Source organism: Sinohyriopsis cumingii, chromosome 2, assembly GCF_028554795.1.
Source record: "Sinohyriopsis cumingii isolate HCF-2022 chromosome 2, ASM2855479v2, whole genome shotgun sequence".
Taxonomy (NCBI): Eukaryota; Metazoa; Mollusca; class Bivalvia; order Unionida; family Unionidae; genus Sinohyriopsis; species Sinohyriopsis cumingii.
The window spans coordinates 19,211,332-19,231,654 of NC_142962.1; the positions used below are offsets into that span (position 1 = coordinate 19,211,332).

The 20,323-nt window shown below is 35.0% G+C and overlaps 1 protein-coding gene across 8 annotated transcripts in view; it reads right to left on the bottom strand.

Moving 5' to 3' along the window:
• LOC149804420 (ryanodine receptor-like) overlaps nucleotides 1-20,323 on the bottom strand; it is a 538,410-nt gene that overhangs the window by 225,119 nt on the left and 292,968 nt on the right. For all 8 annotated transcript variants that reach the window (XR_016415653.1, XR_016415652.1, XM_089940121.1 and 5 more), the window contains 4 exons: nucleotides 19,174-19,390; nucleotides 4,237-4,366; nucleotides 3,468-3,707; nucleotides 2,534-2,759 (listed from right to left, as the gene is read on the bottom strand). Coding sequence is in view for 6 of the 8 variants with exons in the window: in XM_089940121.1 (XP_089796247.1) it covers nucleotides 2,534-2,759; nucleotides 3,468-3,707; nucleotides 4,237-4,366; nucleotides 19,174-19,390 (813 nt within the window). In the remaining 2 variants the exon portion in view is untranslated. The remainder of the gene's footprint in view (nucleotides 1-2,533; nucleotides 2,760-3,467; nucleotides 3,708-4,236; nucleotides 4,367-19,173; nucleotides 19,391-20,323) is intronic.

Sequence of the window (20,323 nt, forward strand, 5' to 3'; positions counted from 1 at the left end):
TCTCCCAGAAAGGCACAGGAACGTCAGGACCTGAAATTTCAATTTTGACTCACTGGTCCTTGACCAGTAGAACCAAAAATTGCCCAGGTCTGCATAAGCCAAGGAGGACCAGTCCAACTACCATGTCTGACACAACTGCCATGTCTAACACAACTGCCATGTCTAACACATGTATATTTATATCAGTGCATTATTTTAAACAAAAGACAGGAAACATTAAAATTTAATGCAAACTCAAAATTCAAACAACTAATTTATTACTTATTCAATCATATTATACTAAGCTTAACATTTTAAAATTTTCAAATCAGGTGATCATTCCTGTTCTTGATGGATTCTTCCTGAATCCCACTGCTCTAGTTAACTAAAACAACAAATCTAAATGTTCAATATCAGATCTAAAAATATCAAACACCCAAATAAAATAAAACACATTTGCCATTTAAAACACATTCACAGATGGGAAAGCAATCCATAAAGTCAATTTATATACAGTCAAAAGTAACAATTCACTTGGCAGATCATTGACTTTCCTCTGACATTTACCACCCCATTTTAGTATTTTGACATTTCTGTTGTCAAAATATCTCAGATAGTGGGAATGTTGAGAGGAAACACAGGCTACTTGGCAAATTACTCAACTTTAGATAAATAGTGCTTTGGTCCTTGGAGTGTATGATTCAAGTGTAACGTTTTCTCTAAAGAAAGCAGTCAGTGTGCAATGGTCTCATCAAAAGATAACTAGTTCTAGTCCTTCTGACATGATGAATAATTGGTTGTACATTCAGCTTTGCAATGGCTAAGAATCATGGTCTTGATGATTGTGAGGGGTATATTTTATATATAACCTGTCTGTGGAAAGAAATATGCTCTTCACTTATTTCATATGCTACAAAATGGGTCAGTTATAAAATTGGATGTACCTTTCAATAAAGTACTTGAATGGTTGACTAACTCCGGATATGCCATATATGCTCAACAAAACATAATCTATGTACTGCACACTCATCCCATGACCAAGTCAATTTCCACTGATCCTGGAAAGTCATTTTGGCATAGTTTCCATCCTTTTCTGACCTGGGACATGTCAAGACCTTCAGAGCAATACGTCTTGTAGCAGATAATTTTGCTGTGCTTGATTCTTGCCTTCCACCAGTTAAGTCCACACTTAAACAAACTTGTAGTATCTCAAACATATGGTTAGCCAATACTATTTTTGATACTTAGTCTTAGCAGTGGTTTAGAACAAACAAATGTGTTATTGATGATACTGCATTCAAAACGTACAGAATTTGAGCAGTATTTTAAACCACCAGTCTCCTCCAATTATCAAGCAACTTTCACTTGCATCAGTGCACTTGTATGATTCTTTTCAGATCTTTCAAGTATTAAAAGCACATTTTCTTCAATTTATAGGATCAAATAAGAATTATTAAATGACTGACAGGCTAGTAATCTTTACATATGACTGGTCACTGGCTAAAAAAGAATCAGTCCTGAACCTCAGACCACTGCAGAAGAAGACCACTTTATTTGCAGTAAATTGCTACAGGCATAATTTCTCTTGCGATAGTTTTGTCAGACATCTACACAGTATGGTATCCATGAAAAAGATGGCAGGTGATCTCTACAGTCTGTGCATGACCATGTGATATACAGAGTGGTGTGCAAAAGGTCATGCTGACTTTTCTCCACTCTGTAGGAGGATGTATTCTCACTGACCACAATTTTGAGTTTTTGGCACGAAAAATAGGTTAGCTAAGCATCAGGATAAGTAATTGTTGCCATTAAAATACAACCCATTTAAATTACTGTAATACAGTATGGAGTAATTCAAATGACAAAAACAGCATAGCTAGAACGTCTTCAAAAAAAAGCATTTGGGCTAATATCAATCCAAAGAGAAACGGAAAATATAGCTGATAAGTTAAAAACCCATTTGAGCAATGTTAAGTTAATGTACAAGACAGTCAGTCAATAACAGTGCTCGTGTTTATTTACAGTCACTATTCCAGTAAAGGCTACCTGGTAACACTTGCCACCTGAGATCCATATCTACTTAAAATTATACAATTCCTAAACCAAACAAGGAATTATTCAAAAGAAGTTACCACAGGACTTCCATTTGTGATACTTTATGGAGCCCTTAGGACCCCAACATTAGAATTTTGTACAATCCTTACAAGATGTTAAAGGGTCCCACGTCCAAGTTTCTAGAGTAAGACCAGGTAGAAATGTAACAGACACTCATGTGCTCTTTTACCATCATGTTGCTGTGACTGACTTCACATTCTCCTTTGCTTGCAAGTGTTAAAATGCATCCAAGCATCTGTGATTAATTTTTCCTGTTTGTGGTCAAGGCACCTGCTTTCAGCCATAATGATCATTTTATTTTCAACAGAGGTCTCACTAGGACTTTAAAACTAGGAGTCCAGGACTCCTATTTTGTATGAGGATCTCAAGGTAGATAAGTACCTCAGCTTTATTATTAACATTAACATTATCATTATTATTACTATTATTATTATTATACCTTTGGAAGAGATATTTTCCTCCACTGTCATCATCATCATTCATGGCTGACAGTAGGTGGCTGGAAGCTTGATCCCTTGCTGCTGTGATCTGTTCTGACATTCTGATTCCATCCTTCATGGCCTTGAGCAGGCCTCCCCCCTCTCCCCTAAGAGCTGGGCCCAAGCACTCAGGGCGCCGAATCAGGAGACGCACAACTAGGTTGGCATTTTCTTCCACTGTCTCTCCTGAATAAAATTGATATTTATGTTATATTACACTAAGAAAAGATGCTAGAAATTGATAATGTCTGAAATGGCAGTATGAATTTGACCTTACCGAGAGATGCCTACCCTTTCCAATGAAAAACAATCTCAGTCTTTGTTGCTGTAACGTGTGGTGCACTCCGCCAGAGGCAAACCACTAAAAACATCAAATTGATGTGCATTTCTACAATGTCTTCTGAGGTTATTTCAAGACATCACAGAAGTGACAGGGTGATGTTCCAATAGTAAAACTGGTTTTGGATTGAAATAGCTAATTCCAGAAATTTTTTTATGATTTTTATTGAAATTTATAAGAGAAAGAAGGAAAATCGTAAAAGTGTAAATTACCCCTGACAATCGTGAGGCTTACACCAATATTGTAAGGGTGCACAACTGTGCTTACTGAAGTTAAAGACTTAAATAGAGTACATAACATCGTCATTTAAAGACATACTTTACAGAATTTTTCATACAAAATATGACATAAAAGCAATAATTTTGAAACCATAATCAAGTTGTTTTGAAAAATGTAGACTTCATTTTTGCCAAGTAATTATAGTGCTAAATGCTAATTTAAAACTTGTTTGGATGATGCTGTTTCTGATACAAATTGCAGAAAGACAGTAAAGGTCTTTTTTGAACTATCCAAATAAATGCTCATAATTTTTGGCAAGCATTCATTCTTTTTACCATTGACCCAGACACAGAATCGAAGAAAGTCCAGGAATCTCTCTCCCTCCACTGGATCCCAGCCAATGTCTGGATAGCCCTTCTCCAAAAGTTCTGCATTACTCTGCACACCGCAGCGAGAAAGGTAGACTGCAATCCTTTCCAGGTGTGACTCGCGCAGAGCTAAGGCAAGCTCATTGTTGTCCATCAGTGAGGAGTAGGCCACATCCAGAGGGCAGGAACCTCTCAATGATGGACGAGCTGTCAAGAAACATGTAGAACAGATATAGTCATTTTGTTGACAATAGTAATGGAAATATATTTAATAATAATTCTTGCTGCAGTCTATGAGAATCACTGCCGAATTTTGTACAGCACTGCATTTCCACAACTAAATGTCGAGCAGTGGTAAATGTTTACTTTTTATATCTGTGCGTGAAGTATATCATATTTTCCCATTTATAAAACCTGAATTCATCATTTTAATGGTTTCCATTCTAATCCAATCTTTTCACTCTTAAAAAACTTTAGTACAAACATGACTGACATCATTACCAGTGGCAACAGCTTTGTGATTTTCCAAGTTATCATAAAGCGGGCAATAGCTGGGAAAAACGTTGGAGTACCGATAGACAACTAGATGACAGATTATGTCTGCTGAGCTTGACAATAACAAGTTGGGCAAAAAATACTTATCAAAACATCATGCACTTTGTAAGATAAAATCATGGATGCATGGCTAGCATAAACAAATTTATTTTTGCACAAGATAAAAGAAGACAATCCATACCCAGGAGCATGCTGCTATTTTCCAGCAGGTAACTCAGATGTTCAAACATGGCTCGCTGATTCTGTCCACTGGTTCGGCAGAAATAACACAGAAAGCGGCAGCACATAACCACCATGTCTGCAGCAGCATCCTGGAGATCATAAAATTAACAAAGATGCTCAAGAAATACATAGTTTCAACTGTGTCTTAATCATGGCAACACAAAGATGAATAAATACATGAATCAAAGATTGGTTGGAGAAAAAAAACTTTCAGCTCAAGACAGGCAATATCATCAAAACAGTTTATTAGTTGTGTCATAACTGGCTAAAATAGGTCAGCAATGATTGCTACAGATCTCAATGAAAACAAAGTTGAGAACAGAACCTATTTCGACTAAAAAAGGTAAAAGGAAAAAATACTATGAATTTTGTTTAATCTCAGAAACATTCTAAATCAGTATAATCAGCCACATATATATGTGACTACTTACCCAAGGGAAAAACTCTTATTTTTTTAAAAATAGACTGCCCTAGTTTATTTTAATAATATCTAATAAAACAGAAGAATTTACTTAAACACAATTTGCAAGTTACAAATATCCTAAAATAGAAGAAGTAATGATTCTAAAATAAGCATGTCAATAATGGAAAGATTTTTAAAAAACCAGCCATCTGAATAATCGTAGACATAATGTTGATAATATCTACCTATGTACGAAAAATTACAAAACCATGGCTACCCGTAAATAAAATATGACCACTGGTAAAAATAATGTTTATAAAAAGCTAACTTATAAAGTTTCTAAGGGATCTATGACCAACTTTATAAATGATACATTCAGTAAAAGGACAAGTAATACTAAAACAGATACCACTTTACCATTTCACCAATACTGCATTCTATGTCATCTAGTAAAGTTTTTTTTTTAAAGCCCAAAAGCGAGCTGTATAAAAATAATCCAGCCATTTTTGGTTAACTCTTTTCATATTCTCAGAGAAGATGTTATAGAAGCATGACAGACTGGATGAAGTCTATACCATATTTAGGGCAGGTCATAGCAAATTATATTTTATTTACACACTGTGTGTGGGGTGTGTGGGCTTTGTGTGTGTGTGTGCATGGGTGTGTGTGTGTGTGAGAGAGAGAGAGGTTACAATCATGCATGTTTGTGTGTATATTGCTTTGTGTGTGAAATCCATATTCTGTTGCTTTTGAATACTGTATGTACTCGCTTATAAGTCAAGTCAAACTGCAAACAACAAAGGCCCTGATCAGGGTCTATGTTGTTTGTTATAACAATTAGTCCTAACAAACTGCACAGACCCAGATATGGGTCTGTGCAGTTTGCAGTTGGATTTGACTTATAATAAGGGTAAAACCATACCAATTTCATGTCGCACTTAAAACTTGGAAGACATTACGATGTCATCTTCAAAACAGGAGAAATAAAATTTCCCTGTGCAAAGAAAATCTCATCCAGAACAAATATGGCCATGGGAATTAGGATGAACACAAGCAAAATCTATCATGCTGCACTTCCTGCAGATGCAAAAGACTGCTGCAGCCACAGGTACTTGTATTTGTCAGTGAAGAAGGAAAGCCATTGACAACACCCAGCCCTATTCTATAATTTATTTTTTTACAATTTACACAGGTGATAAACTGAGCAGTTTGAAATCTGCCCCCTTGCTGATTCTGTGCTAATTTTATTTATTCCATTGACACCTTCATTCACTGGTTAAATATCTGCATAAAGAGAGAAATTCCAAATTTGTTCCCCATGTACAATTTAAGGAGACCGATATAAAGGGGAGTAGAAAACACGGAGAGGGGGGAGTAAATGTAAATGGCCATAGTTCATTATTTACATAGCATTTAAATATCTGTCTCTCTCTCTCTTCCTACTCCATCTTCTTAATGCTCTACTGAAATCAAAATCTTGAAAGGATGTCAGTGGTTAATTATTTCTGAGCATACTCTGTTCTGTGTATGAATATTGTTCTGTGCATCCATCTGAAGTGGCATATAAACAGCTAGCTTTGTCAGCTTGAATATGTTGGGAAACAGATTTTTATGGCTGTTATGTACAATTTTCCAGAGTTCACAGATATTATCTTTTTGACACATCTGCTCCAAAACAGGAATTTTCACTAACATAAACTTACTTTCTTATCTACTCCTTAATGCTGTATTAGGGTTGTAGTCATTCAATGCCATAGTCTGCTTGTGCAGACAGGTATTCAAATACGTATCTCTACTTGTTAATTTCATTTTTTTCATCCTTATTTATTCAGTTAATCTTAACAATGAATTGGATATATGGTTCTGTGGCATATATTCTGCAGAGCTAAAGTGATTGGTTACAAAAATAAAAATTGCATTCTGCTTTTAAATTGTCAGTATTTTAATTACACTCAAAATTCTGCTCTTTCTACATTTAATTTCAAAATACCACAGAAAGGGAGACTGACCATCATGCCACCTATTCCTATATATCCCACATGTACATCTGACTCCTATTTAACACCATTTCAGGCTCAAAATCACTCAATGGTATCTCCATTAACAATTTCCCAGCTCCAATAATCTGATATACTTCATAACTTAAAAAAATTATCATCATAACTACCATCAACCAGTATTTGCCAATTGAAATCACAATCTGAAGATGAGCCATGCTGGGAATTTCAGGTCTTCTAGGTAGCCCATATTTTAAACATGCATTGGTAAAATTTCCTTGATGAAAGGATCAAACTATGCCATAATGTTCATTCCAGGGCACAATGTGCAAATCAAATTTAGTTTAACAACCATTCATATCATGCTTGAAGAACTCAGAAGTGTAAACAGTTGCCTACCTGAAAAACAGATGTGCAACAAGAATAGTTAAATAAAACTTAAATACTTTGCCATTCACATTTTCATACACATGACTAATTTGAAGGTTCTCATGCATCAATGTTCTCCAAGTGCATGAATTCATTCAAATTTTACATGATTCAAGCAATCGCACACCCTGAAAGCATCTCTGTTTAAGTACTTTACATATCAGTTAATGATTTTTGTACAATGTTTCTCTGTTGCTTTGCTAATACTTTCTGTTCTTCATGCAAGGAATAAGCTACATTAATTTCTGATTCGTGGTTATTGTTTAACCTGGACTGGAACAAGCAATATCACCAATGAGATTTCAGTGTAACACATTTCATCGTGTGACACACTGGTAGTGTAGTTTTCAAACTGACCCAAGCAAACAAGATACAATTCACTGTAGAAACTTTGCGTACAAGTGGTTATTAAATGATGAGTAAAGTACTTCATTATATATGTGGAATATGTTTGAAATGTATTCTATTTGCTGAACATGCTGCTGGGTTAAGATAATTAGCAAGGGGGGGGGGCAGAATACAAACCATGTTAATTTGTGTTAATTTGTAGATGGCAAGTGAGTATTCTCAATAGTCTTCTTTGTTTTTCCTAATAAAAATGAGTGCCTGTGATCGCAAATGCAGTTTCAGATGAATTCTAAATTTCAAAAACAACAAGGCAAACTAATAATAATTATTCATCACTGTGGAAGACCACAATAACTTGCATACAGTATCATTTTGTATTCTCCATCTCTTGGATTGATATGTGTTATCATGAACAGCAATGCCTCTATATACCAATGAATCATTTCGCCCCTAACTTAAAGTATATATGGCATGATAATACTTAAAATAATTTTTTATGATACTCATTTCCCAACTGTATTTGGTATATTTTGTACTTGTGAAAATAGGTGAGGGCCATAAGAGAGACTAGGTTTTGCTCTTACTGTTAAAAAAGACTTTATTATTATTATTCTTACTCTTTCTTATTCAAATGTGTGATGCATGCCTCCATCATTTTTTCTTCAAGTGATATGTATGCAGTGGTGTTGCATGGCTCATTTGTGTCAATATGGTGCTAACTTAAGATTTATGTACAAAAAAAAGATCTCAGGACATAAAGCAGGTGATTTTCCTATACATAAGTTTTTTAACAATGATGAAAGCACTTTTTTGTCATCTAATTGCAAAATAATCATTCAGCAGTATAAATATGCTGACAAGCCATAATGGCTGACCAAAAGCACTAAACTTAGCTCAAAAACAAATACAATTTAACACATGGTGAGTAAGTATGAAAGATTAGATGGTTACTCAAATTAACAAATTCCACTAGCTGATGTTCCCTGACTTCATAAATGTTAAACTGCCTAGAAAATTTGGATGAAATCTAGTAATAATGAAGGATGTTGATGTTTGCAAATTAAAGTGGGTGGGTCTGATGACTAAATAGTACAAAATGACGAAAATCAAACTCAGCCAAGGTCTCATGAAAATCAAGCTGCATACCAAATTTGGTTGAAATGCCAAAATAATATAGATGCTTACTGTATGGAAATGAAAATGGATGGGTTTGACAATCAGGGTCAATAGCCGTGGTAAACAATGATATGGAATGTTGAAAATCAAAACCATGCAAGGTTTCATCAGAATCATGCAGCTTACAAAATGTGGTTGAAATCAAAAAATAATCAAGAGATTCATTGTGTGGGAAAGAAAGTGTATGGGTTTGCCAATCAGGGCTATATTCTGCCAAATGATTTTTTGAAGACTGACAAACAAACTAGGCTTAAATCCAATAAAATTTAAGGGAATTATTGTGCAGAAACAAAAGTGGGTCAGTCCGATAATCAGAGGCTGTAACTCCACAAAATTATAATGCAGAATTCTGATAAATGAGCTTAGACGAGTTCTCATCAACATCAGGTAGCATACCATATCTGGTTGAAATCCAAAAATAATGAGGAGACTTATTGTGCAGAAAAGTGGATGGGTCTGATAATCAGGGGACATAACTCAGCTCAACAATGATGTAGAAGGCTGACAATCAAACTTTCCCTCCAGTATATGGATGTAGACAATCTCACTCTATCGATTTTTAAGGGATATATTTACTAAAGACATCTTACAAACTGTCAAATTACGAGGTGTGTGTGATTTGAATTTTTAACGTAGCTTTAAAAAAATTCAGTCATTTCACTATGATGTCTGCAGTGTGGCACTTGATAGTGATGTCTAGCACTGGGGTATAATGCCACAGACATATAGCATCATGTCCCACCCAGTCACGTTATAGTGATACCAGGATGACCATTCCTAACATTAACCTCTTAATGCTGAGCACCTAGCAAGGCAGCCATTACTACCAATTTAAAATTTCTTTGTTATGACTAGGCCAGGGTTCAAACACACGACATCCTGCATCCAAGGCAGATGCTCTAACCACCAGGCCACCAGAACAGTCCATATTAAGAGGTAAAAGGCATACAGCCAGTAAAACAATCACAATCCGAGCAAGATACAGCAAGTACATTATAACAGCTGTCAGCTGTTCAGTAAGCCCAATGTGTTGATTGGGAAGAAAGGTTGTTTCTAATTCTTTTGATTAAACTGTATCGTTTTTGGTTATTGTAAACCAAATACATGCTTCAAAACGTTTGTAATCATTGTAGCTTTATTCAAATCTAAGAATAAATAAGGGAGTTGTTGAGTGGAAATAAAAGTGGTTAGGTCTGACAATCAGGGGATATAACTCAGCTCAATGATGATGCTGACAAGTGAAATAACATGGTCTCAAGAATATCTAGTGGCATATTAAAATCTGCTTGAAGAACAAATAAAGAGTTTCTGTTCTGAAACAAGTGGGATGAATGAATGGAAGCACACAAGGATCGATGGATGGAAGAACACAAGAATGAATAGATGGAAGGACACTATGATGAATGAATGGAAGGACTCAAGGATGGATAAATGGAATGACACAGGGATGAATGGATGGATGGATGGAAGGACACAAGGATGGGTAGATGAAAGGAAACTATAATGAAGGAATCGAAGGACTCAAGGATGGATGGATGGAAGGACACAGGGATGGATGGATGGAAGAGCACAAGGATGGATAAATGGAAGGACACAAGGATGAAGGAATGGAAGGATAGGAGGATACAAGGATGAATGAAACAATGGAATGACACAAGGATGGATGCATAGAAGAACACAAGAAAGAATGAATGGAAGGACACAAGGATCAATGGATGGATGGAAGGACACAAGGATGGCTGGATTGAAGGACACAAGGATGAATGAATGGAAGGACATAAGGATGAATTAATGAGATGACACAAGGATGGATAGATGGATGGATGGATGGAAGGACACAAGGATGAATGAATGGAAGAACACAAGGACGGACAGGATCAATTTAATGTCACCTCTTTTCTACAAAAAGCAGGGGATGAAAATAAATTAAAACGAAGTACAGAATTACAAATTATTTGTTACATGTATTAATAACTGGGGAAGAAAAAAGTGCAGGACAAAAAAATTGGAATTGTTTGCATCTTCATCTTCAAGTTGGTCACATCTTTAAAACTAAATCGATAAAATAGAGATACAAAAAGGAAATGGAAAACAAACAAAAGCAAGCAATAGAAACAGAACCACATTCTATTCATGACATCATAGCAGTATATGTTCATATAAAGAGGTGTTAACTTAAGAAAAGAAACTCTTGGTTGTAAAATACTTTTCAAATCTTAACTAACAGTAAAATATTATGTGTTGAATTAAGTATATATTCAGCACTAAAGTTGATTCCAGTTTCCTGAACTATTTACTCTATTTAAAGCAAGCTATACTTGTTCACAGCTACAACATTTTCCACCAACACACAGACTGTAACTAACAAATGTCACATGACAGTTCACAGACAGTACTTTGACAATGATACCCCTCGTCTATTCAACTTACCCAGAACTGTTTCCTCATTTCCTTAATTGATTGCTTGTGTGCAAAACAGTTAGAAATAAGTGATTGGTGCATGCAAGACACTCAAAGCTAGAGCTAAAATGCAATATGAAAAAATAACATTGTCAAACTTTTACAAAATTTAAAGTCAAGTGCAAGATTTTAAAATCTGGTGCTAATTGATAGAAGCAAGTAATATTTATTTACAGACATAATGCATGTGTTAGAGTTTTTATTTTTTTTTCTCAAAAAATATTAAGAAACAGAATTCAACAAGGAATTTATTTTAAATCCATCTTTAAAACTGCATTCTTCTTGGAAGTAATACAAATAAAATAAAAAAGATTTTGTCTCTTTTATACATCAATTGAACAACTGAGCTGTCCCAGGCACAACAGTCCCAGTAAATGACGTAGAATGGTTAGCTCATTTTAACAGCACAGATAACTGAGCTGTCCCAGGCACAACAGTCCCAGTAAATGACGTAGAATGGTTAGCTCATTTTAACAGCACAGATAACTGAGCTGTCCCAGGCACAACAGTCCCAGTAAATGACGTAGAATGGTTAGCTCATTTTAACAGCACAGATAACTGAGCTGTCATGAGCATAACAGTCCCAGTAAATATGTTGTGGTTAGTTCATTTTAATGGTATAAACAAATGAACTGTCCCAAGCACAACAGTCCCAGTAAATGTGTTTTGGTTAGTTCATTTTAATGGTAGAAACAACTGAACTGTCCCAAGCACAACAGTCTCAGTAAATGTTTGTTGGTTAGTTCATTTTAATGGTACAGATAACTGAGCTGTCCCATGCATAACAGTCCAAGTAAATGTTTGTTGGTTAGTTCATTTTAATGGTACAGATAACTGAACTGTCCCAAGCACAACAGTCCAAGTAAATGTTTGTTGGTTAGTTCATTTTAATGGTACAGATAACTGAGCTGTCCCAAGCATAACAGTTCCAGTAAATGATGTTGAATGGTTAGTTTATTTTAATGGTACAAACAACCGAGCTGTCCCAAGTATAGCAGTCCCAGTAAAAGATGATGATTGGTAAGCTGGTTTTAATATATTATTGGTTATATCATGTTGAGGAAATGGAGCAAAGTGCCCTTCCCAGGGTCAGGGCAGCTGACCAAGGCTGATCTGAGTGTGTATCAAACTCAAAACCCTTGGATTACAAGTCTAATGCTCCACCAAATGGACAACCACTGCCCCTCCAAATGAATAAACAGATCTGAATATTTTTATTTGCTGATCATAGTAATATAATTTACTTTATATTTATACCTATTATTTTCATTTAGTTTCAATTTTACTCTTTTGAATTAAAATAATGACATTAAAATTATCTCATATCTAATTCATCCAATCAGAGGTTTCAGAGAACCTTCATTCTTGGGATGGTTCTTTTTGGCTAAAATAAATCTTCTTTTGAAAGGATTCTGCTGTTGTCTTACAACACTAAGAATCTGTGCTAACAAAGATCAACAAAATAAAAATATAATTTCCAAAACCTGTCAGATAATAAATTTGTTAACCCTTTACCTCAAAGAGCAAAGTTACCCAGTGCAGTGTGCTATAAATAGAATACCTGTTACCTTTTCGACTCCATACACATAGGCCTGCCTGTTAACTATTAAGCAATGTAGTGTATGTTACGTTTAACAACAATTTTAACCATTTTACATTTTTGGTACACATCTATTATGTATGGAAAAATTTAAGGGTAAAGTCTGATCATTATAGCTGTAATTAATTTTCACAAAAGAATTTTTTATGTACTTTAAAATCTTGAGAGAACTCGTTCACTGTCAAGTCAGTGACCAACCATAGCTGCCATTTCTCATACTTGAAATTTACAAGTTTTTTGTCTGTGTCTACATCACTAAGTCATCTGAATTTGATAATTTATAAAAACTAATTGCTGCCTACATCAATATCAGAGCCTTTACCTAAGTTATTGAAGCTTTCATAGTTGTGAATGAAATTAATGAAATCCGTGACCTCCATCTTGGAGAGTGGAGAATATGACCCAGTTACTTTAAATAGCAGATTTCGACCAGAGCATCAACAGTAACCACGTGATCTGACGTAATGGTCATTCACAAAAATGAATGTAGTATCTAATAGGGTGTTTTCCCCCGAAGGTGGCACTACAAAAACCCGCTTAAAATGACTGATGTTTACATCAGGTGTCAAATGGTGCTTCCATGTGAATGGAGTAGAGGCGTCAAAAGGCACTTGCATGAGGTAAAGGGTTAGATAAATAACATTTAAACTCCTTTAGCAGACAATGTTTTTTACCACTTAAAATTAAAACCGATAAACACATCACAGTTGCATAATAGATAATGTGGCATAACTGTTAGTGCCAGTTTATCACCATGGTTGATAATGAAATCTTCCAATTATGTTCAACCCTTGCTATAATGAACCTCAATATAATAAATCCTTGATATAATCAACATCCACATTGAATCTGAGAGTGCAATTGTACATAAATACAGAAAACATCTCATTGTAATAAATGCCTTATTATAATTAACAATTTGCATGACCCCAAATCTGTTTATTATAGCAAGGGACAGATACATGTTTTAAACAGAATTCTTTTTTTTCTCCATACAACTTTAAATTTGCTAAACTCATCAAATAATACAATACGCAACATAATTTTTTGTTAAGAACTATGCCAGGACAAATATGCCTCAACAACCAACATTCAATAAATTTATAAAATCGCTATCTATTCAACCAATATTTGTACATCAAACTGCTGTGGGTCACATGTCGATCATATATGTTTGGTTAACAAACTGCCTATATACCAGAGAAAACTAAATAAATATATCACAGCAGGTCTAACAAGCAAACATCATGTAAAATGTATCAAAACTTATTCAGGCATAAATTAGATACATAACAAGAATGTACAACTAAGACATAAGCAAAGCACTATTTATTTAATGCAATGGAAGCAATATCACCAAGCCTAGAGACCCACGATGGCTCACCTGCTTAAAATGCAAGACCAGATGGGCAAGAGATCTGGGTAATAGGATGCTTTCTCTTGTAGTTGGTTTGGTTTAACACCTTTTTTTCAGCACACAATAGACTATACATAATGGCCAGCCTAACTGGTGGAGGAAGAACCCAGGAAAACCCTTGGAAGATCCAATGACCCAGTGGAAACTGCTGGCATGCTTTCTCACATACCAACATTGGCCAAGCATGAGACAGCAATGTTCGGTAAAGGCAAGCTCTTTAGACCACTAAGCCACCCAGGGCGCCATGACACTTTCTGTAGAAATTCCATCCTATGCTGTTTATTGCATGGTTTTGTAAATGACTGCTTCAAGGTCTCTCTATATTTTTTGAATTTTCATTCATATTTGATGGTACATCAGTCCAATACTGAAAAGCCTTTATGCCAGGATGTTTTTTGTCAAAGTTGGTCAAATACTGCTACATGATATTTGCTAAATTACTGTGTACATGTATTTTTTAATTATAATAATGGCAGCCATATTTGATGGTGGATCAGCAGCATTTGTGTTAATTTGTAATTCCTTTATGGCTGGATGCTTTCAGTCCAATTTAGTCAAATTATGCTGAATAGTTTATGAGAAGTAATTTCAAGATTTTATATTTTTAGCAATGGTAGGTTTATTTGATGGTGAGTGGGCATAATTTGTATAAATCTGAAAGCCTTTCACGCCATGATGATCTCTTCAAATTGGTACAATGGTTACTGAAACATTTAAAATGGTAATTGTTGATGACAAATGACAAATGAAGGGTTAGCTCATGCAAAAGATCAAAAGGAATACAATGAAACCATGATAATGATGGGAGCCATGATAATCACTCAAGCAAATGTCTAATTCAGTCACAATTAACAGGGACCGCATTGGGCTGTTATTCTTTTTAAAAAACATTTATTTTCAAAATGTCCAACATGCAGCCTCCTCTTTGATGCAATGTCAGTACATTCAGATGTATTACTTTGCCTTTGAATACTTCAAACATTTTCCATAATAGCACGTTTGTAAAGTGGATGCATATGTTTTCTTTAGGTTTTCCTGCAGACTGATTAAAACTTGAATGCATTCCCTCTTTATCAATTCATAAATAAATAAGTCAGTTATCTAAAAGCCTGCATTTAGCAATGAAGAAAGCAATCTTAAGCTCTGAGGCAAAAGAGTATTCATCATTTATCTTTGGTTCTAACATCCGATTTAGACGAAATGTTTAACGCATGACAAATGAAATGAAGAACAATTCTGGGAAAGACAGAAAATCCATTATTTTTCTTCAATGGGCCAATGCAACCTGAGATAGTGATGGCTTTCACTCAGGAAGGCTAAAGCATCTATCACAACTGAACCAGACAGTCTATTTCCAATGATAAATGTAACTTCCAGAGACCATTCAACCCAAGATTTCAGATGTACATATTCCTGGGAAATCTGGAACTGAACTCACCAATTTTTAATGGTTTCATGCAATTTTAAATGTAACCAGGTGCAAATATCACAAATGTTACCATGAATTACCGTATTTACCGTATATGTTGGGAGACCATATTTGCTGGGACACCATAAATTAATTTTAAAAGTAATTTGTTTGTGCACTGTATGTTCTGGGACACATCGTTTTTTTACGAATCGTAAGTTGTGGGACACCTTTTAAATCATTCGAAAATTACATGTCAGCAATTGCACTCCAACTGAAATTTTATTTGAAAAAATATAAAACCGTGTAATTGAGATAAAACTCTTTAATCCATTGAAGCAGCATCTCATCAACACAACCCTTCTCCTGCACACGTACGATCTATTCTTCTGGTACATGAATATTTATTTTTAGCTTTCTAATACTGTGAAAAATTGTTAGCAGCAACACACCACCTGAAGATGAAACTGCAAGGACGAAAGTCAAATTTTTTCAAATCTGCACTAGTCTTGCTAATTCTCACACTTTTGATGCCCAACTTATCGTCAGTCCATCCGGGAATGCGATCAAAGTATACTAGAGTTTCATCCATGTTAATGATCATATTGTCAGTGAAATGATCTGTTTCTCTTCTAGAGTTCATGAATTCATCACGTGATTTTATTTTCTCCAAATCTTCTGGATGATGCTGGGTCATCGATGTTCACACACGAAGCACTATGTTGTGTAACTTTAAAAACTGTTCCATTGTTTCACTTTATCTTCAAAATTTTCGTGAATCGTGGTCAAAAGGATCCAAAGTTAGCTTCCATATCTCAGCCATCTTTGTATATTCAAAGCTAAAAACCAAAAAAATTGGCACACTTAAAAGAATCCATAGTCAGCTTCCGAGGTCAGCTTGCTTTGCAATAAAATAACCTTTGTATTGATATCCTTTAAAAAAAATCCGGCTTCCAAGTCCAAAGTCGGTTTCCGACATCAGCTTGCTTTGTAATAAAAAAAACTTTGTCTTTGATGTCCTGTCAGTAAGTTCAAAGAAGAAGTTTACTGCTGGCTGCCAGTTGTGTTTATTTACCACCAGGGCTTCTATGTGCTTGGCATCTGTAGTAATAATTAATACAAAGGTGCACTGGTGTCTGCGGGTAAATAGTAATGATACTTTTGTAACCCGTGCCGGTGAAAAGATTGTCACTTGCACTCAAGTGAATATGTTTTCAAATAATGATTTTTATTTGCGACATGCCGTCATACAGCAGACCTGGATATAAATTAATCTTGGCTATTTTGCACCTAACACCGTGCCATGCATGAATGGCAGTTGTCTTCAATAAATCGGTTGATTATTTCCCTCTCGTTTGCGAAATCATTTGCTTCTCTTCTGGCCTTCACGAATTCATCACATGATTTTGTTATCTCCAAATATTGCTGGGTCATAGACATCTGTGCACAAAGCACTATATTGAGTCACTTTAAAATTTGCTCCATTGTTTCAATTTATTTTCAAAATTCCCGTGAATACAGTTTAAAATGAACCCAAGTTTACTTCCATATCCATTCAAAAAAAAAAAAAATCGGCTCACTTTACAGAGTCCATAGTCAGCTTCCGATGTCAGCTTGCTTTGCAATAAAATAACCTTTGTATTGATACCCTTTATAAAAAAAGTAATCAAAGTCGGCTTCTGAGATCAGCTTGCTTTGTAATAAAAATAACCTTTTGTCTTTGATGTCCTGTCGGTAGGTTCAAAGAAGGAGTTAACTGCTTGGTGCCAGTCGTGTTTATTCACCACCAGGGCTTCTATGTGTTTGGCATATGTGGTTACAATAATAACAAAGGAGCATTGATGTCTGCGGGTAAATAGTAAGGATAAGTTTTCAAATGACGATTTTTATTTGCGACATACTGTCATACAGCAGACCTGGATACAATTCAATCTTGATTATTTTCCACCAACACCGTGTCATGCGTGTATGGCGTCTTCAAGATATCGGTTGACTAAATTCCTCTTGTTTGTGATTTTGTTGGCTCGTTTTCAGTCAGATAACATGTTCAAACCTTTAAGCACAACCACACACGATTGTTTCTCAATGTTCATGTCAATGAACAATGTGGTGTGTGGTATCGGACATAATTGATACATGCTACAGTATGGAAGCCTACGCCACTTGTATGGATTTCGTGGAAACATTTTATTCTTTAATGCTCAAACTGAAAAAAGGAATAAATGATAACAACACAAGGTTAGTTTCTTTGTTTTTAGTATCAATTAAGCATTTTATTTATCTATTTTATTGCAACGTGCAGTGGGGGGGCAAGCACAAATGCAATACAAATTTATTTCGTTTCTTAATTCTTGGGACATATGACCAAAGTGAAAAAATGTTTCACCATAAGTTCTGGGACAGGAAAAAAATATTTATTTTATCGTGTCCCAACATAAGTGGTAAATACGGTAAGTTGTGGGAGATGGACAAGCATTAACACTGTTAAAAAGATCACCAGTTAAGTATAATATACAGAAATTAAAACATGTCAAATAAAAAGGAATCTTCCTGGTGTAAATCTAACAATATATTTTTGTATTGCTGTAACAATGATTTGAATGATCAACCATGGATGAGTAGAGAACCAGACCTCAAACAAAATCAGCAGTCAACTAGTTTAACTTCATCTGCAGCTTTGCATGAAAAATATTGGCAGTTTAAAGTGTCTGAGGTACTCCTATAAAGTCAGACTGGTTCATTGATGAATTCCACTGAATCTAATATAAAACCTGGATCAGGATCAAATATGGAAAAGCCAATATCTGATATGTATGTTTAAATGGAACAGCTCTTACTACAATAAATTAGAGCTCCTCCAAGTTTGATAAATACAATCTCTTGTGTGACTTGTGTGACATTTAGGCAGAAAAAAATGAAAAACATACTCCAGCAACAGCCATAATGATAGCCACAACAACTGTAGCAGAAGCAAGGTTAATCTCAAGGCATAACTATAGAAAACAGAAGTTGACCAACAAAGTAAGTTGAACTCACTTTTACAGATTTATTTTGATCTCTATAGATAAGCCCTAGGTGCATCCTTAATCTTGCATTAATTGTTATCTCTATAAGAAATGTTTTAAAACCTTCCCCTTCCACTGTAGCCTACCCCCTAGTGTACATATGAGTGCAAGACTTTACACTTAAAAGGCTTTTACTTGGACACTACAGAAATAACAGGTGTTTTGTTGTTACAGATTGTTCATTACCAAGTCGGAATCTTTATGTACTTGTTTCAGAGGCTACATGCTCAGTCTGGGAGTGTTTGTTCGGGTGGATTTTTAATAACACAACATTCACACAAGTCAACTATTTGTGAGTGACTAGTCAACAAGCAAAATCACTAATTTTTACAGCACATGTATCTAGATACAAAAAACAACAGCCTGATAAGTTACAATGGTAAAATGATAAGAAGAAAGAACCCATGTGAATACTTCTTTCCAAAGGTCTCTGGACAACAAAATATTTCAGAAAGTGAATGCATGCACCTATGTGTTTAAGTCTACATGAGCATGCTCATCAGATAATTCATATCTTTTTGTTAAAATATACAAATATAAAAGTTCAAAGACTTACATATTGTGTCAGACATATTACAATGTATCCACCCTACCTTAGACTGCTCAACGAAGGAATCAGCCCCACTTTCTGGCATCATGGATTGTCGTCGATGTTGACCACTAGCGATATCAGTGCTGGTGGTAGTTGACTGCTGCTGCTGTTGGGCCTTATTCAATGTATTGACCATCAACTGCATCACTGTCTCATGAACGCACAGTGCCCTCATCAGGTCAGGGTGCTGGAAGAACACTCGATTATCCATGGCATCCCTGAAGGAGAAATATTAGAAAATTAAACTCAATATATCAATGAAGTTTAAAAAATGTCATACACTGATAAAGGTTGAGATCACCTAAAGAAAATAATGCAATTTATTCTTTTCCTTGATAAGAAACATAAATTTATATAATCAAATAAATTTAATCTATTATGGCTAGAAAATCAGTCATCACCACAAGTAATATAAAGTATATATTCCAAACCTGATCAATCAAAATGTCTTGACCATTGGAAATAATAAATTGATCCAAGCCACAAGCCAAAAATTTTGAAAATCAGTAATACTGACAAGAAGTAAATTCTTAAAATGTTTATCCAATAGGAACAATGGGATGATTATATCAAATGTTAAATCTTCCTTTCCAATAGAAACAATGGACTAATGACCTCAAAATGTTTTTCCAATAGTAACAATGAACTAACAATATAAAAAATCATAGTTTCCAATAGGATCAATCAACTGTCAACATCAAATAAAATCATTTTTTCCAACAGGAAACAATGGACTGATGACATCAAATAAAATAATATTAGCCAAAAGGAACAACAGACTGATGACATCAAATAAAGCATCTTTTCTACTAGGAAACAATGGGCTGCTGACATTAAAAAAATGATCTTTTCCAACAGGAATAATGGGTGGATGACATCAAATAAAATCACCTTTTCCAATTGGAACAATCGGCTGATGCCATAAAAAAAAAACATCTTTTCCAACAGGAAGCATTGGGCTGATGATATCAAATAAAATAATATTTTCCAACCGGAAGCAAGGGGCTGACAACATCCAATAAAATCATTTCCAGAATGAACAATGGGCTAATGACATCAAATAAAATCATCATTTCCAATAGAAGCCATGGACTGATGACAGGAAACAATAGGCTGCTGACATAAAAGAAAATCATCTTTTCCAATAGGAA